Source organism: Monodelphis domestica, chromosome 3 (assembly GCF_027887165.1).
Source record: "Monodelphis domestica isolate mMonDom1 chromosome 3, mMonDom1.pri, whole genome shotgun sequence".
Classification (NCBI taxonomy): Eukaryota; Metazoa; Chordata; class Mammalia; order Didelphimorphia; family Didelphidae; genus Monodelphis; species Monodelphis domestica.
The window spans coordinates 303,841,159-303,862,908 of record NC_077229.1 but is presented as its reverse complement, the minus strand read 5'-3'; the positions used below and the strand labels follow the sequence as shown (position 1 = coordinate 303,862,908).

The following is a 21,750-nucleotide window of genomic DNA, read 5'->3' as shown; positions in this document are numbered from 1 at the left end:
CAACAGAGAAGGCTAATTCTAATCCTTAATGTTCTCAATCAGTCCCGCCTCACAGTCTTTATGTTCTGGAAGGACCACATAACTTTCTTTTTTTAATTAAATTTTATTTTTTTAGTTACACATAGAAACGATTTTTGACAAATGTCTTCTGACATTTTGTAATTCATTCTCTCCTCTCTCCCTGAGGTGGTAAGTAGTCTGATACAGTTATACTAGAGCTTTTATGCAATATGTATTTCCACATTCCCCATATTGTGACTGAAGATACATATCACATACAATAAAAAAACTCATGAAGGCAATAAAGTGAAGAATAGCATGTTTTGATCTGCAATCAGTTTCTAACAGTTCTTTCTATAGTGATGAATAGTATTTTTCTTCATAAGCCTCTTCGAGTTATCTTGGAACCTTGCTTTATTGATAATGGTTTAGCCTTTCACAGTTGATCATCACACAATCTTTCTGTTACTATATACATTGTTCTTTTGGTTCTACTCACTTCACTTTCCATCAGTTCATGTAAGTTTTTCCAGGATTTCCTGAACTCATTATTTTCATCATGTCTTTTTTTTTTTAAGTTTTCAAAGTGCTTTAATATATTATCTCAGAAATGGTTAGAGAGTAAGTAATGTTTCTCCCATATGACTTTTCATTCCTTTGTTCTTCCTAAGAGAACTACTAAGGTTTAGCCACTCTCCTCCCCTCCCTTCCCCCTACCTTCAATAATATTCTGAGTGGCCTCACTCTAACTCTTGTGTATGCAAAATTCTTGACTATTGCCTAGTGACTCTCCAATTCTCTAGAGTCTAGTAGACTTGACACCTGCCCTGCTTCTCCTCTTATTGTGTTTAGGAATATCCTGCTTGGTTCCACCACTGGTCCAAGCAATTGTGGCTCTGGACCTTCTTCTCTTTGTTCATCATGTCTTATGATGTAATGGTTTTCTGTTACAACCACATAGCACAGTATGTTCAGCCATTCCCCAATTGGTGGACAACCCCTCAGTTTCTAAGGCTTTGAGTCTACAAAAAGAGCTGCTAAGAAGGTCCTTTCCCACTATCTCTGACCTCTTTGGGATACAGACCAGTAATGTTATTGCTGGGTCAAAGGGTATATAAAAAGTTTTATAGCCCTTTGGGTGTGGTTGCATATTGCTCTCCAGTGGTATTGATTCCACACAAACTTTCCAGGGAACTCAACTCCCCAACCCCACCACCCCTAAACTTTTACTTTGTACTATGGAATGCAAGTGTTAAGCATGTTCTTCTTGGGATTGCAGAGGCAACATAGGAATATGCTTTGCTGCAATAGTGCTCAGAGAACCAAAGTAAAGAAGGAGCAGAGCAAAGATTCCCATACATTTGTGGAACTCCACCAGATCTTAAGGAAATGGTACTGGAATCTACCTGATATCAGTTCTGTACCCCCAGAAGTAATTATGGCCAGAAACTAAAACCAGTGAAAAGTTAATTCACCAGAAAAGGAAGAGATTGAGATGACTTTAAGCCCCCATTTTCCTGGGCAGGAGGAAGTAGTCTATCAAAAGAAGAATAAGAAAATGAATGACAGAGGAATATAAGGAAAAGGGAATTAAATTAACAAAGATCTCAGAAAGAGCACATGCAGGTAAACCAACAGGGAAGATATTAATAACAGAAGGGAATATGGCTTCTTGATCATCTAAACAATTCCAAATATCTCTGAATAAATATTCTAAGAAAGGAAAATGAACCATTGTTTGAAGATGTACATGACCCCATGGATTCCTAAGACAGCATAGAACTGTATCAGCATGTTCCTGAATGGCCCAAGAGAAAAAAAAAGAAGTATGAAAGCAGAATTTATGGCCTATATGACAGAATAATCAGCAAAAAAAAAAAAAACCCAACAGCAACAACACTTGAATCCATAGTAGCAAATATCACCAAAGAAATGCAAAAGAAAATAAGTTATTGGAAATTCAGATGCATTGCAATAAAGAGAAGCAAAAAGGAATAATATTATAAGAAAATATAATTTCTATAAAAGCCACACATATCTTGAAAATATATATATATATATATATATAGAAACAATTTAAGGATTATAATTTCCCAAGAAGAACATGACAAAAAAAAAAAACAACCTTTAATACCATAATAAAGAAATAATAGAGAAAAATTGCTGAGAATTTCTAAACATGGAAAATCAAGTGCAAACTAAATGAACCCACAGATTGGCTTCAGAAAACAGATGACAACTCTTTTCTGAAAACCCTAAGCTACATAGGGGTTAATAAGGGTAAATAAATGATTTATGCAATCAGGAGAAAGATTTTCAAACATAAAGGAAAGAAAGTTTGATAACACAAGCCTCTTCTATATCACTAGAAACCATAGGAAGGAATGGAATAATATGTACTAAAGAGTAAAAGATCTCAAGATGCACTCCAAAGTGAAATATTAAATGTTTGCTATGCTGGGTCTTATGCTGAATACTGGACATATGAAGAAAATAAAACACAAAACAAAATAAAATAAGTCTCTGTCCTCGAGGAGTATATACTCTAATGGAGGTTTTTGTTTTTTTTAACCCTTACTTTCCATTTTAGAATCAATACTGTACATTGGTTCAAAGGCAGAAGAGCAATAAGGAGTAGACAATGGGGATTAAGTAATTTATCCAGTGTCACACAGCTAGGAAGTATACAAGGACAGATTTGAATCCAGGACCTTATCTCTAAGTCTGGCTCTATTGAGCCACTTAGCTGCCCCCCAAATTGCCAAGATTCTTAATCATGTCTGTGATAGTATAGTAAGTGTTCAGTAGGGAGGGCATGTTAGCAACATAAAAGTAGATTTAGATCACCAGCCTCATCTTGGTCCCTTTTAGTCTTGTTAAATGAAACTCTTATAGTGATTTGCTCATACTGTGACAGGCATAATAGGAGTTAAAGGAATTCCCGAAATTTAATTCAAAAAGCAAGACTGAATTCAAAGTGCAGGAGATGGGGACAGATTTATATATAATTTTAATGTCTCAATACTTTATGACTGACTGACTGTCCAGGCTGTGAATCTAAATCTCAGAAGAGCTGGCATATCCCATAGGGCTATGAACTAAAAATGGGGAAGGTTATATAATAGTAATAATGCAGCACAGAACCAGAATGTGGCAGAAGTAGGGACCTACCATACAGGGTCTCAGACCAGACACTAACAGATGTTTGAAGAGGAGAAAAAATAATCTAGTAGAGGTCTCCAGCATTATACAGCAATAGGAATTAATATCAGAGGACATCCGTAAAATATCAGATGGCATTGACAATTCTTAGGGGAAGAGGCAGGGAGGTATTTCAGTGGAAACACCCACCACCCCCAGGAATGTGTTTCCATCTTTCACTTCTATTGCCCTGTTCTTGAAAGCTTCTTACTTAAATCGCACCCTTTTGTATGTACGGTGGTCCAAGACAGGCCTAAGAATATTCCTTGCCATTTATTTTGTTATGCTATTTAATTAAATGTCTCATGTCTAAGTGGACAATTAATCTACATGTACTTCTAATCTCAGGTAGTTTTCAGGAAGTCTACATCTGATGGAGACCAAATCATATTTGGCATGTTATCTTTGATTGGATCATAGATTTAAAACTGTTTCATTGCATAGGTCCAATTTCCTTATTTTAATGTTGGTATGAAAAAACTGGAACTTTGAGAGGGTGAATGATTATAATAAATAATAGTGTTTATAGGTCACTTTAAGGTTTACAAAACACTTTACTTTTATTATTTTATTTTATCCTCTAGGGAGTCTCTAGGGAGAAAGAAAGAACTCTAGAGAGAAAGTATTATTATTATCCGCTTTTACAGATAAGGAACTGAGGAAGAGGTTAAATGATTTGCCCAGAGTCACATGGGTATTAAGTGTCTGAGGCCATATCTGAATCCAAATGTTCTTGACTTCAAATACAATGCTTCATCCACCGTGCCACCTAGATGCCTATGTGACTTGTTCAAGGTCATTTAAATAGTAGGTTGTAAAGTCAATAATCAAATCCATGTCCTCTAACTCCAAGTACTCTTTTCACTCCATTAGATTACTATTAATCTTGATCACAAAGAAATTTTAGAAGGACAAGAAGAGAAAGTAATAGGCCTTAGAACCTGGAACCATTTAGGAAAAGGGTACAGGGTTAGGGCTGAAGGAAGTAGATGAATGTAATTCCTCAGCAATGGAAAAGGAAACTGAAGCCAAGAAGATGAGAATGATATTACTTTCGCCTCTCCTATCCAAATAATAGGAGATAATAGAATTCTTAAATAATCCCATATCAGAAAATGAAATCCAACAAGCCATCAAAGAACTTCCTAAGAAAAAATCCCCAGGGCCTGATGGATTCACCAGTGAATTCTATCAAACATTCAGAGAACAGCTAATCCCAATACTATACAAACTATTTGACATAATAAGCAAAGAGGGAGTTCTACCAAACTCCTTTTACGACACAAACATGGTACTGATTCCAAAACCAGGCAGGTCAAAAACAGAGAAAGAAAACTATAGACCAATCTCCCTAATGAATATAGATGCAAAAATCTTAAATAGGATACTAGCAAAAAGACTCCAGCAAGTGATCAGAAGGGTCATCCACCATGATCAAGTAGGATTTATACCAGGGATGCAGGGCTGGATCAACATTAGGAAAACCATCCACATAATTGACCACATCAACAAGCAAACCAGCAAGAACCACATGATTATCTCAATAGACGCAGAAAAAGCATTTGATAAAATACAACACCCATTCCTATTAAAAACACTAGAAAGCATAGGAATAGAAGGGTCATTCCTAAAAATAATAAACAGTATATATCTAAAACAATCAGCTAATATCATCTGCAATGGGGATAAACTAGATGCATTCCCAACAAGATCAGGAGTGAAACAAGGATGCCCATTATCACCTCTACTATTTGACATTGTACTAGAAACACTAGCAGTAGCAATTAGAGAAGAAAAAGAAATTGAAGGCATCAAAATAGGCAAGGAGGAGACCAAGTTATCACTCTTTGCAGATGACATGATGGTCTACTTAAAGAATCCAAGAGATTCAACCAAAAAGCTAATTGAAATAATCAACAACTTTAGCAAAGTTGCAGGATACAAAATAAACCCACATAAGTCATCAGCCTTTCTATATATCTCCAACACAGCTCAGCAGCAAGAACTAGAAAGAGAAATCCCATTCGAAATCACCTTAGACAAAATAAAATACCTAGGAATCTACCTCCCAAGACAAACACAGGAACTATATGAACACAACTACAAAACACTCTCCACACAACTAAAACTAGACTTGAACAGTTGGAAAAACATTAACTGCTCATGGATAGTACGAGCCAATATAATAAAAATGACCATCCTACCCAAACTTATTTATCTATTTAGTGCCATACCCATTGAACTACCAAAATATTTCTTCACTGATTTAGAAAAAACCATAACAAAGTTCATTTGGAAGAACAAAAGATCAAGGATATCCAGGGAAATAATGAAAAAAAAACCACATATGATGGGGGCCTTGCAGTCCCTGACCTTAAACTATATTACAAAGCAGCAGTCATCAAAACAATTTGGTACTGGCTAAGAAACAGAAAGGAGGATCAGTGGAATAGACTGGGGGAAAGCGACCTCAGCAAGACAGTATACGATAAACCCAAAGATCCCAGCTTTTGGGACAAAAATCCACTATTCAATAAAAACTTCTGGGAAAATTGGAAGGCAGTGTGGTAGAGACTAGGAATAGATCAACACCTCACACCCTACACCAAGATAAATTCAAAATGGGTGAGTGACTTAAACATAAAGAAGGAAACCATAAGTAAATTGGGTAAACACAGAATAGTATGCATGTCAGACCTTTGGGAGGGGAAAGGCTTTAAAACCAAGTAAGACAGAAAGAATCACAAAATGTAAAATAAATAATTTTGACTACATCAAACTAAAAAGCTTTTGTACAAACAAAACCAATGTAACTAAAATCAGAAGGGAAACAACAAATTGGGGAAAAAATCTTCATAGAAACCTCTGACAAAGGTTTAATTACTCATATTTATAAAGAACTAAATCAATTGTACAAAAAATCAAGCCATTCCCCAATTGATGAATGGGCAAGGGACATGGATAGGCAGTTCTCAGATAAAGAAATCAAAACTATTAATAAGCACATGAAGAAGTGTTCTAAATCTCTTATAATCAGAGAGATGCAAATAAAAACAACTCTGAGGTATCACCTCACACCTAGCAGATTGGCTAACATAACAGCAAAGGAAAGTAATGAATGCTGGAGGGGATGTGGCAAAGTAGGGACATTAATTCATTGCTGGTGGAGTTGTGAACTGATCCAGCCATTCTGGAGGGCAATTTGGAACTATGCCCAAAGGGCGACAAAAGAATGTCTACCCTTTGATCCAGCCATAGCACTGCTGGGTCTGTACCCCAAAGAGATAATGGACAAAAAGACTTGTACAAAAATATTCATAGCTGCGCTCTTTGTGGTGGCCAAAAACTGGAAAACGAGGGGATGCCCATCAATTGGGGAATGGCTGAGCAAATTGTGGTATATGTTTGTGATGGAATACTATTGTGCTAAAAGGAATAATAAAGTGGAGGAGTTCCATGGAGACTGGAACAACCTCCAGGAAGTGATGCAGAGCAAGAGGAGCAGAACCAGGAGAACATTGTACACAGAGACTAATACACTGTGGTATAATCGAACGTAATGGACTTCTCCATTAGTGGCGGTGTAATGTCCCTGAACAATTTGCAGGGATCTAGGAGAAAAAAACACTATTCATAAGCAAAGGATAAGCTATGGGAATGGAAACACCGAGGAAAAGCAACTGCCTGAATACAGCGGTTGAGGAGACATGACAGAGGAGAGACTCTAAAGGAACACTCTAATGCAAATATTATCAACATAGCAATGGGTTCAAATCAAGAAAACATGTAATGCCCAGAGGATTTACGTGTCGGCTATGGGGGGTGGGAGGGAGGAAAAGAAAATGATCTATGTCTTTAATGAATAATGCTTGGAAATGATCAAATAAAATATAATAATAATAATAATTAAAAAAAAGAATAGGAGATATATGTGATGGATTGTGCCTTGCTTCTTAGAAAAAAAGAGTATAATAATTGCTATTGGATGGGGAATTCAGAATATCGTGAAATAGATATATTTATTTATTTATTTTAGCATTTTAGCCTCTCAGTGGGTTCTTTTTCTTCACCAAAACTTCATTTCCCCTGTTCTTTGGCTAAAACATGCACACATTCCCTCCAGTAAATTAGCAATGTCAGGATCATCCTAGAATGATCAGAGCTTACCATTTGTGGCACCTTAGCTGGGCATTCCGCATACCAAAAGAGGTCAGTGAGGAAGATATTTGAGGTCTATGAAATCATACCACTGAACAGGGTCAATCCTACCTAAAAGTTGCTGGAGAAATGAAGTGAGGGGAAAGAGGTGGAGATTCAGTTCACAATTTGAGTCATAGAATATGTGGATTCTATATCTGGAAATTAAGAAGAAACTTAATTTCAAACAAGGGAAAAGTGAAATAGCATCCTGGCAAAAACAGGATACTATTTGGATGGAAATTAGAGCATTTTGACTAGGGGAAAAACAAACAAACAAGGGAAAAGGTAGATAGAATGTAATAAAGTCATGTTTTTCACCTTAGACAAGTTTGTAATTTTTTTTAAAGGCTAAGAAGAAACATTCAGGTAGAAAATTAGTCAAGGTTTTTCTACTTCTTACATGATGTACAGAGAACTGTGTACTAACTAAATTGGATATGATTTTGAGCCTAGCCCCTTTTCTTGAGGGAACATTTCATGGAAAAGGTATATTTTTATATGGAACATCAAAAGAAAAACAGAGATGTGGATTAGTAGTGAAAAGGATCAGGAGACTTTCTAGAAGTGAGGAACAAAAAGACTCTGAAGTCTTAAGGACAGATCACCAGTACAACTAGCCTGACAACAACAGAATTAACCTTTCCATTCTTTTGACTGTTTTGTTTTTCTAAGTGGTAGAGAACAGGAGTTTATTAGGGGTGTGAAAGACATCCTTCAAAAGTAGAAATTATATACAGAAGTTGTCAAGGGATTGGAATGCTGTTATACAAGGTGACGTATAAATCTAAAATGTAAGAAACATAAAGATGAGAAGAAATCCAAGCTACCAAGAATGTACCATAAATTAAAAACAAACAAATCAACAACCCAAACCTCACAAAATCTCAACAATTACCATTGCTTGTGTTGACAGGAAGCTTTCTAACCACCAAAAGGACAAAATGAATTTAATTATGCCAGAAGAAGTTATCCCATTTTGCTTCTCATCCAGGCCCCTTATTTTTTCTTGTCTTTCCCTTAGCTTCACACTTTAGTGAAGTCACCTCTCAATACTCTACATCAGATGATGGGTTGTGACCTGTACACAGTAGGTCCTTAATTAACATTTGTTGCTGTTGATAAATGGAGAGGACATGAAATCCATCAGGTTGTGGCTTTTTTGTTTTTGTTTTTGTTTTTTAATAATCACAGTTCTACAAAAATAAAGAAGGGAAGGAAGTCAAAATGTCTCGGAGAGTGAACAACTTTTTGGGTGGGCTAAAAGAATTTAGATAGGGAGTATCCCCTGTGTACAGAGTACTGTAGTGGCTACTGATTCAGTTCAGTTCAACATCTATTGAGCATATATTATAGGCAGAGTATTGGAAATTGTGTTGGGAGGCTTGTATTCAAATCCTTCCTTTATTTACTACCTTTTACAAGTCATTTTATTTCTCTAGATCACAATTTATTCAAGTATAAAATGAGATACTTACAGTGATTATATCTAAGTTTCCTTCTAGCTTTGAAGACAATGATACCTTATGTATTCAGATAATATGATGTAAGGGAGAGGAAAACAAATGTGAAGAGAGGATCAGGCAAAGTGCTATAAGAATTTTGAGAGAGAAAGAGAGGTGGATGCTGCAAAGGACAAAGAAAATGAAAGGCTTTGAATGTAGAATATCTTTCTATTTTAATGGGAGAGATGACAAAGACAAACCTATAAATACAATACAAAGATAAGTAATAGATGCAGATATATAATCATGTGTACTAACAACTTCAGGGTTATACACATTACTATTAAACTTTTAAAGTGGTAGGTAGGTAGAAGGGAATCCTGTAGGTGGGAGTGAAGGGTTGCTAGAATAAACAGTCACTAGTGCAAGATAGAATTAGCTTGGGCAGGTTTTAGAAAGGAGGTAAGAGAGGAGGTAAAATTTTGAACAGTGAATAGGGATTTGTTTTGAGGGGTGTCCTAGATTAGGAAATGGTATGTATGCTCTAGAAATGAAGGCCAATTGATGGTCAATGGATTTCACTTATCCATCTGACATACTTTAATTCTTTTTTTTGGACATACTTTTTTCCATGAAGATAGTTTCCTATACAGGGCAATGTTTCCTAATCTGTAAAAGACTTTAAATGATCTAGAACAAGAGTTCTTAACTTTTTATGTGTGTCATGTACCCCTTCTGGTCTGGTACAGTTTATCCGCCTCTTCACAGAGATCTTAAAATTCATGAAAGAAAATACATAGAATTACAAAGGAAATTGACAAAATTGTAACCGTTTTATCAACATTTTTTAAGTTATGGGCCCTAGGGAAAGAATCTGTGATCTAGAAAATTTCTAGTTTTGTATTTCATCTATTCTACCCTTCCCCTGGTTCTGTTTCTATCCATTTTTCTTTTTTTATATACACTAGAGAAATTTGAAGATGTTAGTGGCTGAGAGGTAACAGTAACTTATACTATATAACCTTTAAGGTTTGTAAAGTTCATTCTATATCCACTCATTTGATCTTTGGGACAACCTTGTGAAGTAGCTGCTAAGAGCCTTCCACTCTGGGATTATCTTTCATCTTCTCTATGTATATCTTGTAAGTAACAAGTTATTTTTATGTTGTTTAATCCACTGGAATGTGAGCTCCTTGAGAGCAGGGATTGTTTGTCTTTCTCTATATGTTCAGAACTTAACACAGTAGCAAGTACTCAGTAAATGCTTATTGACCAACCAATGGATATGCAGATAAAGTGAACTATGGAGAGGACAATATATTGGGGAAAATATCATTAAAAATTTAAAAGTGAAAGTATATAAATAGATTGAAATGAAAGTCAGTCAATCTGACTACTTATTAGCATTTCCAAGAGGTAAAATTTTCAAGAGTGGTTGTAGGAAAGTATTAGAATTTTTTAACAAATAACAAGATGTTCTTTTTCCTAGCACCAGAATAATGCAGAATTAGCTATGATTCTCATTTACTATCATAGGTATATGCAGAGATATTCCATATATTTGTAAAATGTATATAAGAATAATCAAAAAGTTGTATATACATATAATATAGATATACAACTTTGAATTCATATATATAAGAGGTGGCATGTTGCAGTGTTTCATGGTGGATAGATCAGGCCTTGGAGTCAAAAAGATTTGGGTTCAAGTTCTTCCTATGACATATATTGGTTATGTAACCCTAGCCTAGTGTGTGCCTTGAAGCAACTCTCTAAAGCTATAAATCGGAAGAGTTGCTTACTTTCATTGGTAATGGCTGCTCTCTACAGCATAAAAGTCATAGATCTAGACCCTTCCCCTCCAAAGGGTATGAATATGTGTTCATCATTTTCAATACATGTGCAGTTCATATTTATATATACACATTATGCATATTGCACTATGTGCATATACACATACATATATGTGAATGTATGTGTACATATAGAAATAAAGTCTGGACCTGTTATTTCAGGGACAGGGAAATTTCAAATGAGAAAATCCTCTCTACTGTTGTCGGTCAGCACCACCTTTGCCAAGAGCACTGGGAGGTTATGACTAGTCCTGGATCATATAGTCAATATATATCATCAGTTTTAATTCATGTTCTTTTGACTATCTACTTTGCCACATTGCCTTTTTGTATCCATCTAGCTAGCTATCAATCTGCAATATACAAATGACTAAATACCATTTTGCATTAAAAATTTGAGATTTTGACACACCTTAATTTTCCTTGTGAATGATTCTGGAAATTACCAGAGGTAGAAATTATTTCTATAAACATGCAAATTATAATTACTATAAACATACACAAGTCTTTAAAAGAAACAGTCATATCCTGCCATGAACCACCCAGATCATTACCTCCTTTTTATTTGTGTCAACATTCCCTTATTCCTCACTGCTTGTTCCATGTTCTTGGTCCCATTTCTTTTCCCTACTTATATTAGGAATATACAACTTTGAAATTAACCTCATTTTCTTTTCATCTCTCTACTAGACAGAACTACTTTACTTCTATTAGATAGAATACTGATATGTGTATGTTTGTGCATACAATTCCAATTATTTGATATGGGAAGCAGGGGTTAAAAAGGGGCATTGGTAATCAATGAATAAGTAGGTTGGTGAAAGTCTTTGCAAGCTAGTGGATGTTCTTTCCTAATATGATTTTAAAGATTCTTTCTAGCAGATGATAGGTAGGCTGAACTTGTTGGGATTTTAGATTTCTGCTGCACAATAGCACCATCCAGTTGTCAAACCTCGAATTCAAATATATCTGTGAAAGAAACCAGCAGGACCCTACAGTGCAATGTGAACAACCTATCAATAGACAAAACAAGTAATCCACAGAAATGACTCAGGGTGCTATCAAGCAAAAAAGGTTCTTCAACACTGAGAATTTTGGTTTTTAAAATGAAATAGAGAACCAAAATCCAGACTCACCTTCCTCATGCATCAGTAATAAAGCACTTGAAACAAGAAAAAGGGTAGGCATTTCCTCTCATCTTTTTTAAAAAACCTAAGTAGGAGGTGAAGTCAATTAGTGAAAATGTTTGTTTTTTTAAAAGGTGTTTTAGCTTGTCTAAGTTTACTCTAAAACTATACTAGGGGAATATCAGTTGTATAGATGAAGTAGTAAGCCATATAATGTGAACTAAAGGATGCCAAAAGACCTCCCCTAAACCATCTTATTTACAGAGAAATTCAGTAGGAAAGTAGTACAGTAGTTCTTTAAACCAACTCCCATGCAGAAGAAATGTCCCACTTTGGCATAACCATCCCAAAGTCATCAAGACTGCCTAAAGAACTCTGTGGAGATCCCACTACTTTACAAAGCAGTAGGTTACTATTTTGAATTAAGTAATCTTTTCCCTAACCTTGCCTATTTTGATATCTGAAATTCTTACCTATACTTTGTGAGAAAGTCCTATTTCCTATTATAACAGAACTAGAAATACACTAGAGTTTTGCCAGCAGAACTATTATAAAAATTACTATTTGACTGTCATAATTAAACATGTGATATTAAAACTGCAAGTCCTCTAAGAAATTCTTCAAATATTTGAAATGGAAACAAAAGTTTATATAAAATGTATATTTAACTAAGATCATTTCCAGAACTATCTCAATTTCTATAAATATAGTAACTAAACAAAACTTAGCATATACTGCTTCCAGACGAAATCCATAATTTCTGCAACAATGTATCTTTATTCAAGTATAACAGGGAGCTTTGAATTACCTAGATAAAAATAACATGATTACATTATATTACAGAAATTAATAGTCTTCTTTGTTTCATTTTGTTTTTAACTTATGCAACCTAAGAGGGTCTGGATTTTGGCAGAGTTCCATTCATCACTAGGAAATATTTCTGATGAAAATACATTTTTAGTTTTAGAAAAATCACAAAGTACACATTTACTTGAGTGAAACAAACATTTGATGAAACCAGTTCTAAGTTCACTCTTGAATTCCCTACCAACCCCAATCCCAAACTCCCAAACACACCATCATGGTTGTTTATTCATGTTGGAAACAGCTTACCCTCACAAGGGTTGGCTAATCTTAATGGGTTCAAAGTCAAGAGAGAAAATGAGTCCTACCTAGCACAGGATTCTTGTATATAAAGCATAAGATTATATACTACACATATTGTAGAAGAAAGTGCCTTACTTAACAACCATTTCTTCATCCAAAACACTAATACTAGCATTACCTACCTTAGTCTCACTGTGAGAAAAGGCCTTTACAAACCTCAAAGTACTATATCGATGTTAAATGTTATAGCAAGTTGGCAATCAAATTCCAGGGTCTAGAAGTTACCTTACATCCTCTCACTTAAGACAGTCACTGTCCTTGTGGAATGTAGTTCAATTCATAGCCTAGAAACATGAGCTAATTGTACCTTAGATCAATCAGTAAATGATGTACAAATTTACAAAATAGGGTTGGCTAGGTTGATTTTTTTTTCTTTATTCAGATGGGGTGTTAAATCAAAGGTTTTGTAGTTCTAATTATATTTACTACTTATCTCAACACTAGATACTAGGAAGCATTACCAAAACTTTGACAGATTTCCACCAGATGGTATCTTAAGGTAAATTTCTTAGTCTTAGAAATCATAGGGTACTAGTACCCTAGTCACCTCCTTAGTCCTAGAGAAATACTGTTATAGAGCAGGAAAGATATATCAGTGGTAATCTGTATTTGTGAAGCAACTAAGGGAATAGAGCTATGATTTTGCTGAAGCAATGTGTGATTCCTGACTAAATCACTAGGCCTCAATTTCTCCATCTCTAAAACAAAGTAGTTAGACTAAAAGACCTGTGAGGGGCCTTCCAGCTCTAAATTTATGATCCTATGTTGGTAGTACATAGGGCAACAGATACCTGAGGCATTATTACCTGTTAAATACATTTAAGGAATTAAGCCACAGAATAACCAAACTCTGTGTTATGTAGCACATCGGATAGAATCTGAGCCTGGAGTCAAGATGACCCAAGTTCTGTATAATTTTCATAAAATCCAAGATATAAAATTTTTTGAGAGAAGTTTCAGGAAAAGAAACTGGCTAATCTCTTGAAGCAAGAAAGTGAACTGTTTGGAAAAAGTGCCATAAAAAATGTGGCAACAAAAGATCCAGAATGAACTTTGGGATGTAATTGAACTGAAGGGGGTTGAAACATTTATTCTGAATGTAAATTCTCATGCCAAAGGGGATTGTCCCTTAATTGGCTTTTTATCAATGTGCTTAACAAACATTGGTTTTGCACTTTCTCTTTTATTTCCCTCCTCTCCAACTATTGTAGTTTCCTCTTAGAAAGTGCAATATGTACCTTTAGCTAGATCTTTAGAGGTATAAGCTGATTATGTTAAATAAATCACTAGGGAGACTAGTGGTCCAAAGAATCTCAGGGGTGATTGTGAAGATAGGACTAACTCTCCCCTTGCCTATTTTTAAGCAAATCAAGAACTTAAAGTACCCCTACTTACCATTAAGTATGAGAGTTTACAAGTCACTAGAGTAAGCTCACACACCTCCAAAGGCCACTGACCACACCCCCCCCACTGACCCCCTTGGGCAGTGGTAGGCAAATTGAAAGGCTATAATTGGTTTCTGTGAAGAGGACAGGAAATGATGTGGAAAAGGGGGTATAAAAAGAGACCAATGTGGTCTAAGGGATCATTCCTTTCCTAGCATTTGGAGAGATTGGCCGAGATTCCTTTCCTGGAACTTGGAGTGAGTGGCATCTCAGCCAATTTCTCCAAATGCCAGTAAAAGAATGCCTCCCAGACCACATTGGTCTCTTAATACCCCCTTTTCCATGTTACTTCCTGTCTCTCCTCTTCACAGAAACCAACTGTAGCCTTTTAATTTGCCTAGCATTGACCAAGGGGGTTTGACAATACCTATGAGATTCTGAGCAAGTCACGTAACCTGTTTGAATTAGTTTTCTCAGCTATAAAATGACAAATAATGGCATATAGTTCACTGGATTGTTATGAATCAAATAAATATCCTGGTCCAGTGTGGGCACTATATAAATCTTTCTTCTTTTCTTTCTTCCCTAACTACATTTTAGATTCAGGATTGAGGCCTACTCCCAGGTCAACTATAAAGCAATGTTTCAAACCCAGACTAAAATGATATTATTGAAACTTTTAAATCATTGAAGCTTTTAAATCACCTAGTATGACAGCTTCATTTCACAGATCTTTAAAATTTGGGGGAAGCAGGGTGAGATGAAGGGGGAAAAAGGGGAGCAGATTCAAAATGGCTTGCTTAGTGTTAGTTAGAACAGGGTGGAATTTATCGATCACATAGCTTCATCATTCACACTATTTTCTCTCCTGAATCTTTGTTTAAGAGCTTTCTTTAAAAAGGCTAACTGGGATGTGAGAAGGTGGGAAAAGAATGTGTTAAACTGAGTTAACTGATGGGGGTTGGGAATGGAGGAGGGAAGGTGTTGACTTTTACATTCTGCCTACAATGACAACAATACATAAACAATGTAAGTGGCTGTGGACTAAACTTCATGTGCTTTTGTTTGAAAAAATTCATCAGAACAGGAAAGACAACAGTAATTATCATACTGGATAGACCACAGTGATATATATTATCTAGATTATCTTCTAAATAACAGGGCAAAAAGAGATGTCTTTGTTGAAGTGATTCCTGTCTCTTGCCAATTTAGATTCTGAGATTATTTTCAGATGCAGCATGGGAGAAAAGATTGAACATCAAATGACCTAGGTGAGAATCTTATTACTTAAATGATTTCCAACATGTTTCTACAACTGAGTTTCCTAATTGTAAAATAGAGAATTTAATTCACAAAGCACCAAACTAGAAGGGTTTAAGAGGATCAAAATAATAAATATAAAACACCCTAAAAACACAAAACATTACATTTATAGGTACATATGTAATTACATAGTGTGTCATTAGCAATAATGGAATTTTCCCTTGAAATACTAACCAAGTTATTTTCAATCTGACATACTGTAAGGAACTAGAAATAGTAAAAATAATTATCCCTAAATTTGGGTACAGATTATTATATCTTCTGTCACATAAAATACAGTTGTATCAGGTCTGTTAGTTAAAAGAAAAAAATAGTTAAGGGAAGACACTATGGAGGTGTGTTGGGGGAGGGTGGGATAAGGGGAAAGAGGAAGAGAAATTATTTGGATTTGGAAATATACCAATATAAAAATAAAGTGCCTTAAATACATTAATAAAGATCTGCTCCAAAATACGAAGTAAAGAAACAATATTGTTGTATATAATCCTTTAATAGGGCATCTTTCCCATTGCTCCCAAGATTTTTTCTCTTTCTGCAGCTGTGGGCATATGTGGTTTAACTCCATTTCGTCGTCTTTCAATCATAATGGCATTCTAAATATAAACAAACAAAAATAAAAGTTAATTTTATATTTAAGTTTAGATCACTACTCAAGAAATTTTTCCTAAAGGCAAACTTTTAGAAAACACATTCAAGTTTCAAAGGGCAAGCTAAAAATAAATGAATAGCAAGCCAGGAAAAAATGCTCCCCTAAAGAATAAAAAAATTTGTCAAATGAAATTAGCAGTTATCAGTGGTGGTGGTAGAAGATAGAGAATGGAAGGGAAGAATAGAAGTCTCCTTTAGGTTCTAAATGGAACTAAACATGGGAGAAGTTTAAGAACAAAGGAAACCCCTAAAAAAACTATTTTACAGGTGCTTTTATAACTTTTATAAGTGCCTTTTAGAAAAACATGTCTATGAGTAGGATTATACCTTTGCTGAACACAATAACACTAGTAAATTTTAATAGGAGAAATAAGTTAACTTATTATACCTTTATGTTAGAAATGGGAATGGGAAAGTTGAAAATAACTGCTAAATACATGCAAACTTTTAGGGCTCTCTTTGTTCTGATATAGTCACAATTAGTCACTAAGGATGTGATTTCCCTAAATTTCATCTTTCAAAATGGTGTTTGAGCCATTTTAAGGCTTATGTGATGATTTCAAATATAGTTTTAATTCTACTTACCCAAAATTTCCTGCAGTTTTTATACTTCAAGAAGCAAGTGGTGCACATTTCTCTGTCATAATTATTTTCATCCATACATCTGGTAGAAGCATCTGACTCCTTTAACATGCAAAATTATTTAATGATAAAGATAAAACCAGTTGATTGTGAAAGCTATTTCAAAACATTCGTGGACAAAATTTCAATTTAACCTTTCCTGGTTCTACACATTTAGCTTCACACTTACTTTCACTCCCTACTCCCCCCTACAGTCTTGACACCCCATTTGTAGGGGTTAGGAAATTCTAACCCAGGTAGACCTAATAGATAAAACCAGGCTACAGATGATCCTTGAGCCAAATTAACTTCAAGAAAGCCTAAATTACACCTAATCCACCAAGGTGGCTTTAGGTCTATTTCCATCAGGTCAGTAAATGCTATGTGTTAAACAAGCAATTAAAAAAATATATTATACCCCACTTCAAATATAAGTTAGGAAAAAAGAGCTATATGAATTCAAAGGATTAGGCCTAACCCTTGGGAATTAAATTTAAGTAGTCTGAACCGGAAGTAGACTGGATAACTCCAAACATCAAAGTGAAAATGTGTGAACTTCAGTTAGTTAACTACAGAACTATATATGAGCAGCATGATTATCTGCTTTCATAAGCATAAGAAAACATGTTCTTTCCAAACAGGCTCTTTTAATTATAACAAAGCTATTAGGAACTATTTTAACACATGAGATGATCTAAGTTTACATGCCAACAATTTTTAAAAGTGAATATACATATGTATGAGAGAATACATACAGGCCTGAGTGGTATAGTTTTCATTGGCATAAGTTTCAGATGACTACATTACTCAGGGGGAGCAAAGCCACGAGTAAGTGTTGCTGGTCATACCCAACAAATGCCAATAAAAACTTTGTAATACAGCATTACATTTTGTTTATACTATACCTTTTAGAAAATACTTCAACTTTAAGAAGTTAGTTCTATTATAATAAGTTCCTCTACAGTTAGGTTACTTCAAGGACAACAGTGAACTGGGAAATAGGAAAAGAACTTAAATTCCAATGTCAGTTTTTAAAATGCCACACCTTCCAACTTTCCACACAATAAAAACTCCAATTGCTCCAAAGATTTTTCTCTGACATTATATATTGCACGACTAGGTGTCAAATGACAACAAAATGGCTTGATGTATAAATGTATGTATGTTTTACAAAAGTGTAAGAAATAAGTGGCAGCTCAATAAATATTTTGTTTGGTTAAATTATGAATATTTAAAATATTCTATAAAAAAGGATACGATGGTTGAGGATTTTTTAAAAAAAGTTTATTAAACAATTACAAACAATGCAGAAATTTTAAGTCCCAAAATTGGGGCTTATTCTTCCAAGTCAAAATCTATGAAAGTTAAAACAAAAAAAGTCATCCTACCGATAAACAAGGATTTACATCAGGGTCTCTAAGTCTCTTGGTAACAATGGGCATCCTAATCTTCTTACTGCAGCTACAAGTTAGAAAGAAATGTTACTCATATACTTTTTTAAAGCCCACTGACACAATTCCCCAAAACATTTAAGATTATATTACTCTGAAAAGAAAAAAGTAATGGTTACTCCCAGTTATAGTCTTATATACACAATAACTACTGAATGGTGTATATATATATATATATATATATATATATATGTACATATATATATATACACACACACATTTATTTATTTATTAAACAAACTATCCTTAAATATTGAATTGTTTATATATATACATATATATTATATATATTCTAAGCAATTCAATATTTAAGGGTAGTTCTGCTGTTTAATAAAGTATGAATTAGTGAAAATCCAATGGGTGTACATTAAGTGGAGAAGAGCAAGTAGGATCAAAGAATGAACCCTGGAAGGGGTAAGGGGTAAATTTAGGGGTTGAGACTGAATATAAATTTAGTCAATCACCAAGGAATGATATTGGATTATATTAGCCAATGTACATATAGCACTCTAAAGCTGAAAAATGCTTTATATATGTTATTTGAACCTCAAAATAATCCAGTAAGTGTTCCAGGAATCATTCTATTTTATAATTAAGAAAACTGAGGTTCAAAAAATGAATAACTTGCCTATGATCACCTATATCTAATAAGTATCAATGGCAAATTTTGAAATCAGATTATCCTAACTCCCAAGTCCATTCTATCTCACTTTCTCTGGTACAAGGATTGCCTCAGAAAAAGTCATCCCCAAAAGAGAAAGTACTGTGGATACCTTCACTAGTACTGCCTTTGATATATAATGGCTGTGATCCTGGGTAAAACTTAGCCTGTCAATATTCTAGGAAACTGTCAAGCTTTAATTTGCAGAGAAGTTGATAACCTGCATTGGTAAAACAGTTTCATTTTTCAATGAAATTAAATGTTCAGTCAATATCCCTGTAGATATACTGTGTAGTGAGCTTCTAAACCATCCCAAAAAGTGGCAGTTTTCACAGAAATCAAGTTTCTCATTTAAATTGTCATAAAAAAATTTTTTCCAGAAGTTTTTCAGAAAGTTTAAAGATGTTATACTCTTGAATCCTAAGAGGTGGAGAGAAATTCATTAAAGATGCCAGCACAATCTATTAAATTAAGATAATTGTGAAGTTAACTATAAAGTAAAAAACCACAGTTATAATCGTTATGATTCTGTTTTCACATCCCAAGAGAAAACACTTGCTTCTGTCTTAATACAGAGTAATCTAGGTTCCTATCTACCCCACCCAGGGGAGGGCAGGAAGAGTTGTAGAAAAGAAAATATATTCTGGTGAATGATATCAGGATTGTAAGACTGAGAGAATACCCAGGCTTAATTTCTTATGTAGATATAAGAATTATTTCACAATCATCTTTTGAGGATTAAGAAAAATTTAGTCCCTTCAGCTTTAGCTGATGTCAATGGGGCTACTTCATTTTCATGTTAACATTTAGAGAATACAGGTGAAGATGTCTTAAACTAGAGATATCAAAAGTGATGCCTGAACCAGATCAAAACATAATTGGGAAACATTTAACAAAATAAATAAAACATATATAACACTGCATTTTAAAACTTGGTCATTATGTGGCCTGCAGGGAGTCTACGTATGATGCTTATGAACTAGATGTTTTATTTAAGTTTGACACTACTGCTCTAGACATAAGTTCTAAGTAGAAGTCTACAGTCATTTGAGATGATAACTGTTAAGTAACAACAAACTAGAAGTGTCTTTCCTGCCTAAGGGCATTTTTATATTATCCTATTTTTTCTTGACAAGGACAGGCTATGTGCTGTGAAATTTTTTTCCTAGACCCTTAATATACTTCGATACTATGGAAATGAATATTTTGTTTTCAGTTTACTGTTTTAATCAGATACATTGGAACTCCAGAGGTTAACATGACTTGAAAGTAGGCAATTTCTTCAAGTTTTACTAAATTTGTAAGACACACTTGGTTTATTATTGGCAAGAACTGTTCCCTTTCTCCTTCAGGATTTTATATTCACTCATCCTGTTTTCAAAAATGCTTAAGTTTCTCAAAGTTACATATAACAATCATGAATTAGCTTCCAATAAACGTAAATTGAGTTTAAAGCAAAGTCCAATTGGATTAAAGAACTGATTAGGTGGTAGACTGAATATAAAGAACACTGAATTAACACTACAGTGGCTCCTGAATTATCTGGTACAGTTAAAAGGGAAGAGAAATTTTCTAATGCATTTCAGTATGATGTCAGTTCAGAAGGCAAATGAGGGGGAAGGAAAACAGCAGACAAAGACTGCTTGCACATTTTCTTCCCTCCCTTCCATCATCTTGAGTAAAAACTCAAAAACCTACCCAGGCAGCTCTCAGGTTATTATTCCTTGGTTTCCTCCAGCTGCAACTTTCTTCTAAGGTCTTGACTTGCTTTGTAACTGGATGGGGCCGGAACATCAAGGTGTACGTACAAACCCATCAACTGGCCTGACCGCTGGCAGGGTCCAGCCCCTCCCCCCCCCCCTTCCCCACCAGGACCGACGACTCCAGCCACTAATTGAAGCCTGAAAGACAAAATTAAGGAATTGCACACCTGGGTCAAGTGAGGAGAGGTGCAGCCCTAGGATGGTGAAGTGAGGGTGAATATGGGGAGTGGGAGGGGCGGCATATGACCTCTGACCCCTCGGGAAGGCTAGAATCTCACCCGAGGGTGCCAGCACCCCCACCCCCGTTAGGAAGGGCTGGGGAAGAGAGAGATTCGATGCAGGGAAGTGGAAACAGAAAGCTGAGGTGGGTCATCTATGTAACTAACACCTGACCTGGTGGGGAATGATGGTAAAAAAGAGGGAGGTGGTTTGCCCTTCTCTTCCACCGCGGGGTGGAGAGGTCACCTTACCCGTCCCAGTGCAAAAGGTGAAGCAGCTTCCCCGACCAGGAGGTGAGAGAGGATCAGGAAACACAGCCATGACTGGGCCTAAAGCACAGCGTTCCGGCCAAAGAAGAGGGAGGGAGCTCGGGCCCGAGCTGCAGAACCTTGGGGCAAGGGTGGGAGGAAGGACCAAGTACATCCTCACTCTAGTTACTCTGGAGTATGAAGGGAACCCACTCACCTCTCACCGATATTACCCAGGAACCCAGGCCGTCTCCAGCTCCAAACACGTCAATGTCTCACGCAGCAGTGCTTTATGTAGCACGCAGCCTAACTCGCTGCCCCTCTCCCCGGTTGCTACTTTGTCCAATCGGTTCTCACTTTCAAGTGACTGGCAACTGGATCGGCCACTCGCAGACTTCTATCCAGTCGGCCCCGCCCCGCCCCCAGCTCGCGAGGAGGCGG

General features: G+C 35.6%; 1 protein-coding gene across 1 annotated transcript; it reads right to left on the bottom strand.

Annotated features, from left to right (window-relative positions):
* Positions 1-16,169: 16,169 nt before the first annotated feature.
* CHCHD7 (coiled-coil-helix-coiled-coil-helix domain containing 7) lies at positions 16,170-21,678 on the bottom strand. The gene is made up of 5 exons (XM_001368524.4): positions 21,527-21,678; positions 20,778-20,980; positions 18,356-18,428; positions 16,932-17,030; positions 16,170-16,291 (listed from the first exon to the last, which is right to left on the bottom strand). Exons 3-5 carry the CDS (start codon positions 18,407-18,409, stop codon positions 16,187-16,189), a joined length of 258 nt encoding a protein of 85 aa, XP_001368561.1. The 5' UTR covers positions 18,410-18,428; positions 20,778-20,980; positions 21,527-21,678; the 3' UTR covers positions 16,170-16,186.
* Between the last annotated feature and the right edge of the window lie 72 nt (positions 21,679-21,750).

Coding starts and splice junctions, on each gene's coding strand:
- CHCHD7 (XM_001368524.4), bottom strand. CDS start 18,409: ATGCCCATTGTTACCAAGAGACTTAGAGACCCTGATGTAAATCCTTGT. Junction 17,031..18,355: donor ATGTAAATCCTTGTTTATCG/GTAGGATGACTT, acceptor TGCATGTTAAAG/GAGTCAGATGCTTCTACCAG. Junction 16,292..16,931: donor AAAACTGCAGGAAATTTTGG/GTAAGTAGAATT, acceptor GTTTATATTTAG/AATGCCATTATGATTGAAAG.